Source organism: Eulemur rufifrons, chromosome 29 (genome assembly GCF_041146395.1).
Source record: "Eulemur rufifrons isolate Redbay chromosome 29, OSU_ERuf_1, whole genome shotgun sequence".
In the NCBI taxonomy this organism is placed as follows: domain Eukaryota; kingdom Metazoa; phylum Chordata; class Mammalia; order Primates; family Lemuridae; genus Eulemur; species Eulemur rufifrons.
The window spans coordinates 75973800-75987841 of NC_091011.1; the positions used below are offsets into that span (position 1 = coordinate 75973800).

At 40.6% G+C, this 14042-nt stretch overlaps 1 protein-coding gene across 1 annotated transcript; it reads right to left on the minus strand.

Moving 5' to 3' along the window:
- Positions 1–12383, minus strand: LOC138377003 (uncharacterized). Its single transcript, XM_069461657.1, is given in 5 exon segments — positions 1–4; positions 2795–3511; positions 3708–4104; positions 11892–12020; positions 12239–12383. Coding segments are annotated over 5 exon segments (1392 nt in total).
- Positions 12384–14042: the final 1659 nt, after the last annotated feature.

The following is a 14042-nucleotide window of genomic DNA, read 5'->3' on the forward strand; positions in this document are numbered from 1 at the left end:
TTAGCTGAAATGAACAGTATGCCCATTTTTAAGTGTGGTTTTTAGACTAATTAAATGTCTGAGAACAACATCTCTCACTGAAAGGTCATTTTTTTAAATTTTCTTTTTTTTTTAAGATTTTTTTTTTATTTCAGCATATTACGTGGGTACAAAAGTTTAGGTTATGTATATTGCCCATCCCCCCCCCCCCACAGTCAGAGCTTCAAGAGTGTCCATTCCCCAGACAGTGCATATCGCACTCATTATGTAGATATACACCCATCCCCTCCCCCCACTACATCTGCCCGACACCCAGTTGGTGTTATTCCCAAATGTGCACTTAGGTGATGATCAGGGAAACCAATTTGATGGTGAGTACATGTGGTGCTTATTTTTCCATTCTTGGGATACTTCACTTAGTAGAATGGGTTCCAACTCCATCCAGGAGAACATAAGAGATTCTATATCACCGTTATTTCTTATAGCTGAGTAATACTCCATGGTATACATATACCACATTTTACTAATCCACTCATGTATTGATGAGCATTTGGGTTGTTTCCACATCTTTGCGATTATGAATTGTGCTGCTATAAACATTCAGGGGCAGATGTCTTTTTTATAGAATGTCTTTTGTTCTTTTGGGTAGATGCCCAATAATGGGATTGCTGGATCAAATGGTAGGTCTACTTGTATCTGTTTAAGGTATCTCCATATTGCTTTCTACAGGGGTTGCACGAGTTTGCAGTCCCACCAGCAGTGTATGAGTGTTCCTGTCTCTCCGCATCCACGCCAACATGTATTGTTTTGGGACTTTTTGATAAAGGCCATTCTCACTGGAGTTAAGTGATATCTCATTGTGGTTTTAGTTTGCATTTCCCTGATGATTAGAGATGTTGAGCATTTTTTCATATGTTTGTTGGCCATTCTTCTATTGTCTTTTGAAAAATTTCTATTCACGTCCTTTGCCCACTTTTTGATAGGGTTGTTTGATTTTTTTTGTTGTTGTTGATTTTCCTGAGTTCTAAATAGATTCTAGTTATCAGTCCTTTATCGGATGTGTAGCATGCGAAAATTTTTTCCCATTCTGTAGGTTGTCTGTTTGCTCTCATGACTGTTTCTTAGAGCATGTAAACAGGTGGAAAACCATACCATGCTCACGGATCGGAAGAATCAACATTGTTAAAATGTCTATACTACCCAAAGTGATCTACGGATTCAATGCAATGCCTATTAAATTACCAACATCATTTTTCACAGATATAGAAAAAATAATTTTATGCTTTGTATGGAATCAGAGAAGACCCCATATAGCAAAAGCAATTTTAGTCAATAAGAACAAAATGGGAGGTATTAATTTACCAGACTTCAAACTATACTACAAGGCTGTGGTTATAAAAACTGCATGGTATTGGCACAAGTGCAGGGACACAGACCAGTGGAAAAGAACAGAAAATCCAGATATGAAACCATCCTCAGATAGCCATCTAATCTTTGACAAAGCAGACAAAAACATACTCTGGGGAAAAGAATACTTATTCAATAAATGGTGCTGGGAAAACTGGATAGCCACATGCAGAAGACTGAAACAGGACCCATAGCTTTCACCTCTCACAAAAATCAAATCACGGTGGATAAGAGACTTAAACCTTAGGTGTGAAACTATTAGAATTCTAGAAGAAAATGTGGGAAAGACTCTTATAGACATTGGCCTAGGCAAAGAATTTATGAAGAAGACCCCTAAAACAATCACAGCAACAACAAAAATAAATAAATGAGACCTGATTACATTAAAAAGCTGCTGCACAGCCAAAGAAACAGTCATGAGAGCAAACAGATAATCTACAGAATGGGAAAAAATTTTCACATGCTACACATCCGATAAAGGACTGATAACTAGAATCTATTTAGAACTCAGGAAAATCAACAACAACAAAAAAAATCAAACAACCCTATCAAAAAGTGGGCAAAGGACGTGAATAGAAATTTTTCAAAAGACGATAGAAGAATGGCCAACAAACATATGAAAAAATGCTCAACATCTCTAATCATCAGGGAAATGCAAACTAAAACCACAATGAGATATCACTTAACTCCAGTGAGAATGGCCTTTATCAAAAAGTCCCAAAACAATACATGTTGGCGTGGATGCGGAGAGACAGGAACACTCATACACTGCTGGTGGGACTGCAAACTCGTGCAACCCCTGTAGAAAGCAATATGGAGATACCTTAAACAGATACAAGTAGACCTACCGTTTGATCCAGCAATCCCATTATTGGGCATCTACCCAAAAGAACAAAAGACATTCTATAAAAAAGACATCTGCCCCTGAATGTTTATAGCAGCACAATTCATAATCGCAAAGATGTGGAAACAACCCAAATGCCCATCAATACATGAGTGGATTAGTAAAATGTGGTATATGTATACCATGCAGTATTACTCAGCTATAAGAAATAACAGTGACATAGAATCTCTTTTGTTCTCCTGGAAAGAGTTGGAACCCATTCTACTAAGTGAAGTATCTCAAGAATGGAAAAATAAGCACCACATGTACTCACCATCAAATTGGTTTCCCTGATCATCACCTAAGTGCACATTTGGGAATAACACCAACTGGGTGTCGGGCAGATGTGGGGGAGGAGGGGATGGGTGTATATCTACATAATGAGTGCGATATACACTGTCTGGGGAATGGACACTCTTGAAGCTCTGACTGTGGGGGGAGGGGCAAGGGCAATATACATAGCCTAAACTTTCGTACCCCCATAATATGCTGAAATAAAAAAAAAAAAAAGAAAGAAAGCAGAGCAGGTCCTACAGCCCCTAGCTGGCGGCTTCCCCGGCGTCCCTGGGACCCCAGGGTCGTCGCCGCCAGGCACTGGCCGCCGCAGCGGCCCGGGCCCCGGGAGGGGCAGGGAGCGCGCCCCTCCGCTGCCGCTGCCGCTGCCGCGGGTACCGCAAGCGCAGGAAGCGCTTCAGGAACACTTGGCAGTGGTAGAGCGCCAGCACGTACTGCAGCGCCAGGTCCAGCGCCCCCGGCGCCGCTGCGCCCCCCGGCCCGCCGCCCAGGCTGAGCAGCAGCGCCTGGCCCGTCAGGGTCTGCAGCCCCACGTGAGCCGAGGGGTAGAGGAGGAAATTGAAGACGAAGGCGCTGGGACAGCGCCGCTGCTGCAGGTAGACCTTCTCCAGGGCGAAGTGGGTGAGCGAGTGCAGGAGGCAGCGGTAGGGCGAGGAGAAGCCCAGCATCCGGAGGTCGGGGCTGCGAGCGAAGTGCCGAACCGAAGACACGAGCACGTCCAGGGTGATCCCGTGCATCCCGTAGAAGTAGAGGCGCATCCAGGCGGGCAGCGTGGCACCCTCGGCCGGCGCTTCAGCGGTGGACAGCGACTCGGGGTAGCCGGGGGCCGCCTCGCTTCCTGGCCCTCCCGGGGCCCTCGGACTCCGTGCCGCGCCACCTCTCCGTGCCGGCCCCTGGCTGTCCACGTCACTACCTGCTGTGGGCTCAGAGGCTTCCTGGCTTCGGAGCCTGAGCCACCGTCACAGTGTGCTCGCAGCTGCGGAGCTCCGCAACGTCTCCCGGCCGCCGCCTGTCCCCGGGGGTAGAAATGGGGCGCGCAGGAAGCTGCGTCCGGGTCACAGTCCCGCGGCAGCGGGAGCTAGTAGTTTAGGGGAGCTAGTAGTTTAGGGGACGCACGGGCCGCCCGGCTCTCTGAGTACCCCACCGGTGGCCCCGCCGTGCCCTCCTCTCCAGTTCTGGGCGAGGTGCAGCCGGCCGCAGCCAGCGCTCACCCTGCACCGCCGAAAGGACGCCGGGGCTTCGAGGAGCAACGCAGAGGCCGGTACAGGCCCCATCCCCTCCGCAGCTCAGCCCCGCGCCTCTGCCGCAGGCTCTGGAAGCGTAATGCGAGCAGCAGCCGCCCTTCCCCGCCCCGCTCCTCGCCCCAGCTGACCGCACTGAGTCCCGCGGGGGTCTGCTCGGGAACGCCGGGCCCTGCTTCAGCCTCCCCCTTCGGGCACGCTCAGCACCCGGGGCTCCGGCCGTGTGTGGGGCGCTTGCAGGGCGGAGGCACCGAGTGGAGAAATACCTAACAGGTGTGACTGCCAGCTGATGGGCATTCCCTGTATCGCGAAGCCAGGGCCAGAGCTATCCCCTAACCCCTCCCCAGTCACTCCTCTTTTGCTATCCTGCATTTTACTTTAATCAACAATCTACACAGGCATTTTACATTTTTGTTGTTGTTGTTCTACACATTTACTTAGTTTATTCCATCTTTGCTTCTGGGTTTCTTCACAAAATAGTAAATGACCATTGTACAAATGTGGCTATATGGAACGGGTTGCTATCTGGTACCATTGTGAGAAGACTCCCGGGTGAGATACCGTGAAGATGAACACAGAATGCAACATGTATTCCTGTCAACTGTCAGTACATGATAACTAGATACTGAAGTTAAACAAAACAATGCTGTGATGTACCAGTTTTTAACAGCTCTATTTGTGGTTATCATAATGTGAAAAAGCTTGGCTTGGTTTCAGTGCAGTGACTTAAATAGATTTGCATATGTTCAACTATTTAACAGCTCATTTGTACCTGGTGCAACTCCAAAACTTTAGGTCATGTTGTATTTTAATATTTTCAGTATAGAAAAAAAATACAAGTCACTAAACATGATTGGTAATCAGGAAACTTTGGAAAAAAAACCTATCCAATTTTTCAAAGCCTCAACGCAGGGAGGTGTGATGGCAAGCAGATAAAGGAAGCTGAACAGACATCTCAAAGAATACAAGTTATAAGATGGAAATCAAGTATCATGAATGTCTGGACCCTGTCTCATTTCTTTTTTTTTTTTTTTTTTTCTTGAGACAGAGTCTCGCTTTGTTGCCCGGGCTAGAGTGAGTGCCATGGCGTCATCCTAGCTCATAGCAACCTCAAACTCCTGGGCTTAAGGAATCCTACTGCCTCAGCCTCCGGAGTAGCTGGGACTACAGGCATGCACCACCATGCCCGGCTAATTTTTTTCTATATATATTTTAGTTGGCCAGATAATTTCTTTCTATTTTTAGTAGAGACTGGGTCTCGCTCTTGCTCAGGCTGGTCTCGAACTCCTGACCTTGAGCGATCCACCTGCCTTGGCCTCCCAGAGTGCTAGGATTACAGGCGTGAGCCACCGCGCCCGGCTCATTTCTTACATATTTATTAAGCCCCTACTTCATTCTAGGTGTTCTGCCATGAACTGAAGATATAAAGCTGAATACCACATGGATCTTTTCCTTACTGCAATCACAGTTTAGACTGAAATCACAGTTTAGTCATTATCAGCAAGGTGGTAAGTTCTGGATAGAGCTGTATACAGCACGGGAGGCGTGCAGCTCTGAGGATCAGATTTGACGCCAGCACGCAGGGGCTGCCAGGTCACATCCTTATAAACAACCCAAGAACTGATTTCCCTTAAGATGCGGACCAGGGCAGAGCACTTCCTGGTTGTTTGTTCACCTTAACCCTGGTCTCTTGTGTCATGGTCACAGTCTGCTGTAGAGTAGGTAGGCAGGGGTGAGATTTGTTTGCTGCTTCAGGTAGAACTCCATTAACACTGTGATAAACGATCTTTCCTATTGCATTACAGTGATATGAAACTACTTAAGTCCAATCTACCCTGGAAGCTGACTTTATAGTCAAATTTTCAATTAACCACCAGTAGTAAAAATGATACATTTTAAAGTTTAACACCTAGTTATTTTTCTCCTTTTATCCTCAATCTTGTGATGACAAATCTATTTTTATAATTCATACTTATCACTAAAACCAGAAAATGCAACTTACTTAATGCATACATGTTGTGACAGGGTTTTCATCTAAAATCTGAAAGCCTCTTCCTCTAACCACACTGCTGCTCTTAAAAAACGTCTCCTGCCCAAGTAGGATTGATTCTAAGTTCCCATCTTGACTGCACAAAACAAGCTCAATCATCAGGGCTGTCTTAGTTCATTCAAGCTGCTGTAACAAAATACCATAAACTGGGTGTCTTATACACAACAGAAATTTATTTCTCACAGCTTTGGAATCCAGGAATACCAAGATCAAGGGGCCAGCAGATTCGATATCTAGTGAGGTCCTGTTTCTTGGTTCATAGATGACAGCTTCTAGCTGTATGGAACGTGGAAGAAAGAGCTAGGGATGTCTCTGGGGTCTCTTTTATAAGTTCACTTACTCCCAAACCCTCATGATTTAATCATCTGCAATAGGCTCCACCTGCTAATACCATCATCTTTGGGGTTAGGATTTCAACATACGAATTTGGGGTGGGAGGGGACATAAATATTCACACCATAGCAAGGACTCAGAAGAGAGTTAGTTTTACTTAAATTTTAGAAAACAGATGAAAAGAAGGCGGAGTCAGTCATATTGGCCCATAGCCTGGATTTGGTAGACTCTCAGGTGAGGGTGCAGCTCTTAGAACTCGGTGTACTCACTGCCTTTCTTGGCTAAGCCGCTGGCTGTTTCCAGCCACCTAGGGACAAGGTACTAATCAGTTTTCTTCCTTTAGCTGTAAATTGTTAGGCTCAATCTGTGTGACCATGTTTCTTCAGAGATTGGTCATGTTGATGACCAGTCACCTGTGATTAAGATTGCCACAACTCTTGCTTTAAATAATATATTTATTATAACATTTTGACTTATAATAGCTAAATATTAACATATTTAATATTATACATTTTATTCATTCAACAATTGTTGAACACTTTTGTGCAATGTTTTGTACTATGCCCTGGACATACCAAAGTGAATATAACAAAGTCTCTGTCCTCTTGAAGTTTAAAATATAGGTTATTACAAAAGATTTAATTGGGTAGTGAAGAAACTGTAATAAAAATAAAAAACAAGTACATATCACCCATGATACCACAACACATAAGTGTCCACTCTTAATATTTTAGTACATAGCCTTTTAACAGTATTATAGTATCACTAGAATATTATATTATGTGTTCCTTTTGTAATTGCTGTTGTCACCAATTAGGGAACACTTTTCCATTTGATACTGTTATACCATTAGCATTGATTACAAAGGATTTCTTTGCATAAATATTCTATAATTTGGTTAGCCAATCCCCAAAAAACTTTTGTTATTATGAACTTCTATATGATAAGCATTCCCTTAATCACCTTTTTCATGGAACCATGTTTATTCACCCTGAATATACTCTTTAAACTTCAGTTGGAAGATCAAAGTTATACACATTTTATGGCTTTGGTTATTGCTACTAAATAGCTCTCCAGAAGTCTTGTTGGAATCTTGCAATACTTTCATAGAATAAATACCAGTCAAGTATCCGTGATCCTAAATGTGAACTGCCTGGGACCAGAAGTGTTTTGGATTTTGGATTTTATCAGATTTTGGATTATTTGTGTTATACTTACTAGTTGAGCATTCCTAATCCAAAAATCTGAAATCGGAAATGCTCCAATGAGAATTTTCTTTGAGTATCATGTCAGGGCTCAAAAAGTTTCTGATTTTGGAGCACTGTGGCTTTCAGATTTTTGGATTAGGGATACTCAACCTGTATCTCCCCCTGATGGGACCAGGGAGTCATGGCTAGAGGCAGAGTGCCATATAATAGAATCTTGGTGTTAAGAATGTATGTTTGGGGCGTGCAATGCCACGGGTTGCACTCAGTGGATAGTAATAAAGGTAGCCTTTGACAAAATATGGTTAAATAAAATATAAATTGCTTTGAATGATACACTGTTACTTCTATCTATCCATGTATAGAATTCCATTCTTCATCTCTCCCTCTAGAACAGATACTTCCTTTTCTTCCTTTCCTCTCTCCTTTTCTTTCATTTTGCACACATACAAACATTTTTGTACCAGCTATGGCACAACCACAACATGATCTTTACTCTTTCGCAGCTCAAAGTCTAGTGAAGGAGGTGAATAAGTAAACAGTGACCGCAACACTGAATAATAAATATTAGGACAGAAAGAAAGCACTGAGTATATTTGTGCACACAGTAGGAGACCTGTCTCCAAATGGAAGAATGCAGGGTCTTCCTGTTCTCCAAATATACTCACCTTCTCTCCTTAGTATCTCTCAACCCTCATATTCAGTGGCGGTTATGTCCTATTTTTATTCTCCAGTATTTCTTTAAATACATTTTCATAAGCTGTTATCTCCTTTCCATTTCCAGTGCTGTCATCCTCATTCAGACCTTTTTTTTTTTTTTTTTTTAATACCTCAGCCAGGACTATTCCAGTAACACTCTGATGTCCTCAGCATAAAAGTTTTTTGACCCTCCTCCAGCCTGTCTGGACATTGCTATCAGTATAACCTCCATAAACCACTACTTTGAAGATCTCATTACCCCAGTCAAAAATCTTCAAAGCCTTTTTACGACTTACAGCAGAAAACCCAAGCTCCTTGGCTTGATAATCAAGATCAAATAGCGACCTATTTTTCCAATCTTATTTTTTCCACTTACCTTTAACAGCCTCCCCTGGATCCCTCCTACTTAAGCAGATCCTACCCATTCTCCAAGGCCTGCTCATACACCCTCCACAAAGCTGGGCCTGACCATACCTGCCTGAAGTATTCCAGTTGTTGATGTGTCACCTTTAACAGCTGGCCACATACTGCTTTTATTGCTATCTTGACTTTTCCAAAATGTCTGTTTATGTTTAGTCATATTGAAAACTCATTTGTGTCACAAATACTGTTGCCATCTCTTGTAGCTCTTACCACAGAGACTTTTATAAAGAGATCATTCAACTTACGTGCGATCTGACGTTGATTTAAATGAGCTGCTGTATGGACAATTCTTAAACTTCCTTGATTAGATTATATGTAAATATAGTCTAGTAATACTGACATGAATTAGCTCATGTGTTATCTCCTACTCTTCCACAATTTAATTTAATAAACAATGCGCAAAACATCTAACTGGGCTCCAAACATGCTGTTGTTCCATTTCGTCATCCTTTCCTCTTGCTAGGGAATTGTACAGAGGAGAACACCTCTTTTCTTCTTGGTATAGTGTGACTATTCCTTATTCTCACATATGTGGCAGACATAATTATTGCAGCATCCTTTCCCACAGAGTCTAGACTTCATCTCATAGTCTTATCCATCAGAGTGATCCAAGCAAACATCATTAAATAATCATTAGGAATTGGCAAGACAAATGAATTCTGCTTAACATCCCCATTCTAGAAGGTATGTGGGGCATTTCTTTCTTTTGGGGGGAAATTAAATGTATGGGAATTTGCATTTATTGCATACACAACCATTCTCATGATTGGGATAACCGTTTATTTTATAAAAGTTCTCTCCTTTGTAAGCACATATTCATAGTAGAGTTCTTTGAGAATGCAAACTTTCTTAGTACATTAAATGTATTGTTTGAGTTACACTAACTATTTTTGAACATTGAACGGCATAAGGTAAGTTCCTATTTGTGTTCAAATTTAACATAATTCTTAGGAGCTAGATAAACAATCAGCAAATAAATGCGTTAGAATTTGTGTAACATTCTTAAATTTTCAGTATTCAGAAATGAATTTCAATTAAAGTATTAGCACGTCAAGTATATATTTCATAGCAGGGACCCAGGCTCAATCAATACTGTTTGTGTAGACACAGTTTTCTTTTTGCATTTGTACAGTCCCTTAAAGTTTACAAAGTGATTTCATATTTATTATCTCATTGGTACCTTCTCTACAATAATGTTTGGTGGGCAAGAAGTATCATTTAGTGATAAAGAAATTCTAAAATAGGGAAACTGTATTTCAAGAGTTAATAACTCTAGAGAAGGCTGGGCACAAATGTAGATGGTTTTTGAATTTAGCTTTCATTTAATTTTGAAAATATGCAATACTTTCATATCTTCAACATATATAAAGTATAAAGGATACACAGACAAAAATGTCCTCCAATACCTCTCCCTAATCCACTCATTTTCCTTCTGGGATAATATTATTAGTATAGTATTATTAATAGTTCCCTGGCTGTCCATTCAGAGATGGTCTATTCAATACATTCTCTACATACAGGAGAATTGAATCCCCCCTACCATTTTTATGCCAATACTAATATGTTGTACACTTTATTCTGCACCTTACTTTTTTCAATTAATTTTGTATACAAATTATTCCAGATCTATATATAAAGAACTCATCTTCAATTATTTTAGAAACAGCTAAATAGTATTTCATTGTTTGAGTGAATCATTATTTATCTTAACCAGGCCCCTACTGACAGGCATTGAAATGGTTTTAAATCTTTGGTCATGGTAAAAAAATGCTACCATATAAAAACCTTGAATGCAAGTCATTTCACTCATGTGGGAGTATATATGTTAAAGATAAATTTCAAGAAGTGATGCTGTTAGGTGAAAGGGTATGTACATTTGTAACTATGATAAATATTGCCAAGTTGTCCTCCTAGGGAATTTCATCAATTTGTGCTTTCACCAACAATTATGAAATGATCTATTTCCACACACCCTTGCCAAAGATGTTATACTATACTTTTTGCCAATCTGGTCGAGTGATAAACAGTATTTCACTGCAGTTTTAATTTTCAACTATCTTACTGTATTATGAGTACAGTGGGGCATTATAGAGAAGTTCTTATAGATAAGAACTATTTGTCCTTCCTCTTTGTGAATTATCTGTTCATATCCCTTTCCACTGGGTCTTTTTAAAATTATTGGAAGAGCTACTATTAGAGAAATTTGTCTTTTGTGTAAAACACAAGACTTTTGAGTCTAGGTTTCACATTCTCAAAACTATATTAACAAACAAAATATCATTTCTAAGGATAGTGTCTCCAGAACTTGCAAATCTTTTATATTATTCAATCTACTTGCATGTAATAATACTCCCTATCCTTTCTTTCCCTGTAAATTTATTTCTGCCCTGTAATTAGTTTACAATGTTGATAAATTTCAACTGCCCTGTAATTTTCCTTATTTCTGAAACCTTCCAAAAGTCCACTGCAAATAATTCCACCTCTAAGAGTATTCTTCCATACCAAGAGGCATTTCTTTTTTCTGAAACTTCTGACCAGAGTATTTGGAAACAAATGAACTTCTCCTAAACCATCTTTAGGATTCCAATGGCATTTAGGGGTGGGCAACCTGCGGCCTTCTGATTTTAGGATTGTTCTTTTTTAAAAACCAAAGGATGCAAGAAAAGCTTCATCTTTCTTTGCTGCACCCCTTTTAATACACAACATGATATAATGGAAAGTACAATGGGGACTAGGCATCAGGAGTTCCGGTTTTCTAGTTCCTGGTTACATTACTAAATTGCTGTGTGACTTGGCACTCAATGGCTCAGTTTTCTCATTTGTTTAAAAAAGTGGGAATGGGGGAGAGGAGGGACTTCATTATCTTTAAAATTGTTACCCTGCATTCTGGTTTTGAGCCACCCCTCTTGTTTCATTCTTCAAATCAGTAACTCAGTGTTCTTTAAAGTCTAAATTGTGAAATATGAAACATCTGAAATTGAAGAGAACGACTGAATCTCCCACTAGATGGCACAAGATACAAAGGGAAGACACCTACAAAATTAACAATCCAGTAATTTTCTGGAAATTGTCTAATCCTAACTTCTCAAACAAGCAGGTGTACTCTCGTTCAGCTTATCTAACATTATTACTAAATTATAAATTGGTACTGATCTGTTGAAATCTCCATAGTTGCTCCCCCAGTTCCAGTGGCACATACTGTGCAGGTGCTAGCAAGCAAAGAGGTGAGAAAGGGACCCAGACCCATTTCAACAAACCACAGTTCAACCCAGTCACCCCCAGTCATCCCCTAACCTCCCCACCCCTCCAGTGTCAGCAGCCCATGTAATGAATGTTTCGGTCAACAACACACGCTCCCCTTGACACAGCAGAATTACTCGCTCCCAACCAGCCATCTGGGGTTGGAATCTGCCCCAACCTAAGAATCATTCTTGGCCCAACAAGACCAAGAACTACCAGAGACTGAGGTTTCCTTGCACATGGCTGCGGGGAGAGCAGCATTCCTCCTACCAAAGGGGAAAAAAAAAAAAAAAAAAAACCAAATCAGTGAGGAGAGCAGAAGCCAGGCCAGGCCTAGGCGAGGCTGATGGAGAAATAAATCTTGATTCTCTGCAATGGGGAGCAGTAATATTTCCTGCCCTTTCTCTGATTCAAAGAGTGCCTAAAAACTTGCACTCGACTTCATTGCCTTCTGGAATCCTTTTAAAGGGAGGTTAAAAGCCACCGATGGTCTGCTTCATTACCAGATCTATCCACTCCTCACACCGGGCACTGTTAAGGAAGGTACCCCCAGATGGAGCAGTAGGAGGTGAAGCGAGAGCCGGAACAGGGGCCCAGAGATCAAGCAGCTCCTGCAAGAAAATCTCCATGTGGCCTGCATTTATTGCATAGACTCTATTATCATGTTTGCTAAATACTCCATTTCAATAAACAAAAAAGCTCTATGTTAAACTTAATCAAAACATTTATGATAATAAACTTTGATTTTTAACATCTCTGGTAGCTCCCAGTAGAAATCTCTGATGTACTAAACAAATTGATAAACTTATTCTCAATGAACTTTGAGAACATTATAAAAAATTAAAATTGGCCTGGCGAGGTGGCTCACGCCTGTAATCCTAGCACTCTGGGAGGCCAAGGCGGGTGGATCGCTCAAGGTCAGGAGTTCGAGACCAGCCTGAGCAAGAGCGAGACCCCGTCTCTACTAAAAAAATGGAAAGAAATTATCTGGCCACCTAAAATATATATAGAAAAAAATTAGCCGGGCATGGTGGTGCATGCCTGTAGTCCCAGCTACTCGGGAGGCTGAGGCAGTAGGATCGCTTAAGCCCAGGAGTTTGAGGTTGCTGTGAGCTAGGCTGATGCCACGGCACTCACTCTAGCCTGGGCAACAAAGCGAGACTCTGTCTCAAAAAAAAAAAAAAAAAAAAAAAAAATTAAAATTAATGCTGCCTTTAATGAAATTGGCTGAGAAGGAATAAATCTACAAAGGAAAATGAGAATGTATATCCTTGGGTGTTCTCACATAAAATATGGAGGTTTCAAAATTAAACTTGATTAATAATGTTAGGGGGAAAAGTAAATTTAAAAAAGTAACAGGACTAGTTATAAAATAATTAGCTTTTGAAAAACAGAAATAACAACATAAACCTGGAATTACCTCTGAGTTACAGAGCTAACAAATCCAGAAGCTAAGTCAGTTTTTTTAAATCAAAAATGCAACTCCTGTAAACTGAAAGCACAGTGACAGCAGAAAGTATTACAAATTCTTGAGAAATGATACAAATTAGAGCCCTCTTATTTTCAAACCTGTGAACAAGTATAGTACCAAAAGTACAGGATTCAGATAGGCTGAAGTTGTAGTTCCTGTTATGCCTCCTAGAACCTTATGGACTTTGGACAAATTGCTTCTGTGAGTCTTAGTTTCCTCATTTGTAAAATGAAAATAATTTCTATTTCATAAAGGTGTAGTATAAATAGGGATAATTATACCTGCTTCAAAGTTGTAAAAATACAAAATTACAGGTAGATAGGAGGAATAAGTTCTAGTGTTCTACAGCACTGTAGGATGACTATAGTTAACGACGGATTAAATAGTTTCAAATAGAGGATAATGATTATTCTCAACATGAAAATGATAAATGTTTGAGATGACAGATATACTAATTACTCTCATCTGATCACTATACATTATATGCATTACATAACTATGTACCCCATAAATATGTACATTAGGTGTCTTAAATTTTTTAAAAAATACTATAAAACATAAAAAAAGATAGCATATGTGAAGTACCTGATACATCGTGGTTACTTATGAGTTGTTTGTCATTGACAGTCCTTGCCTATGGTCTGTTCTGCTTTTCCTGAACTAAAGAAAGGATCAAGACTTGACTTGAAATATGTATTTTTACCTTTGTCCAATCTAAGCCTGATTCTTCAAAAACTGTCCTTCAAATTTACAACTCTACATAATTCTCCAAATATATGGTGGTGAACTTGATACACAATCTCTTTGTTAGCATAAT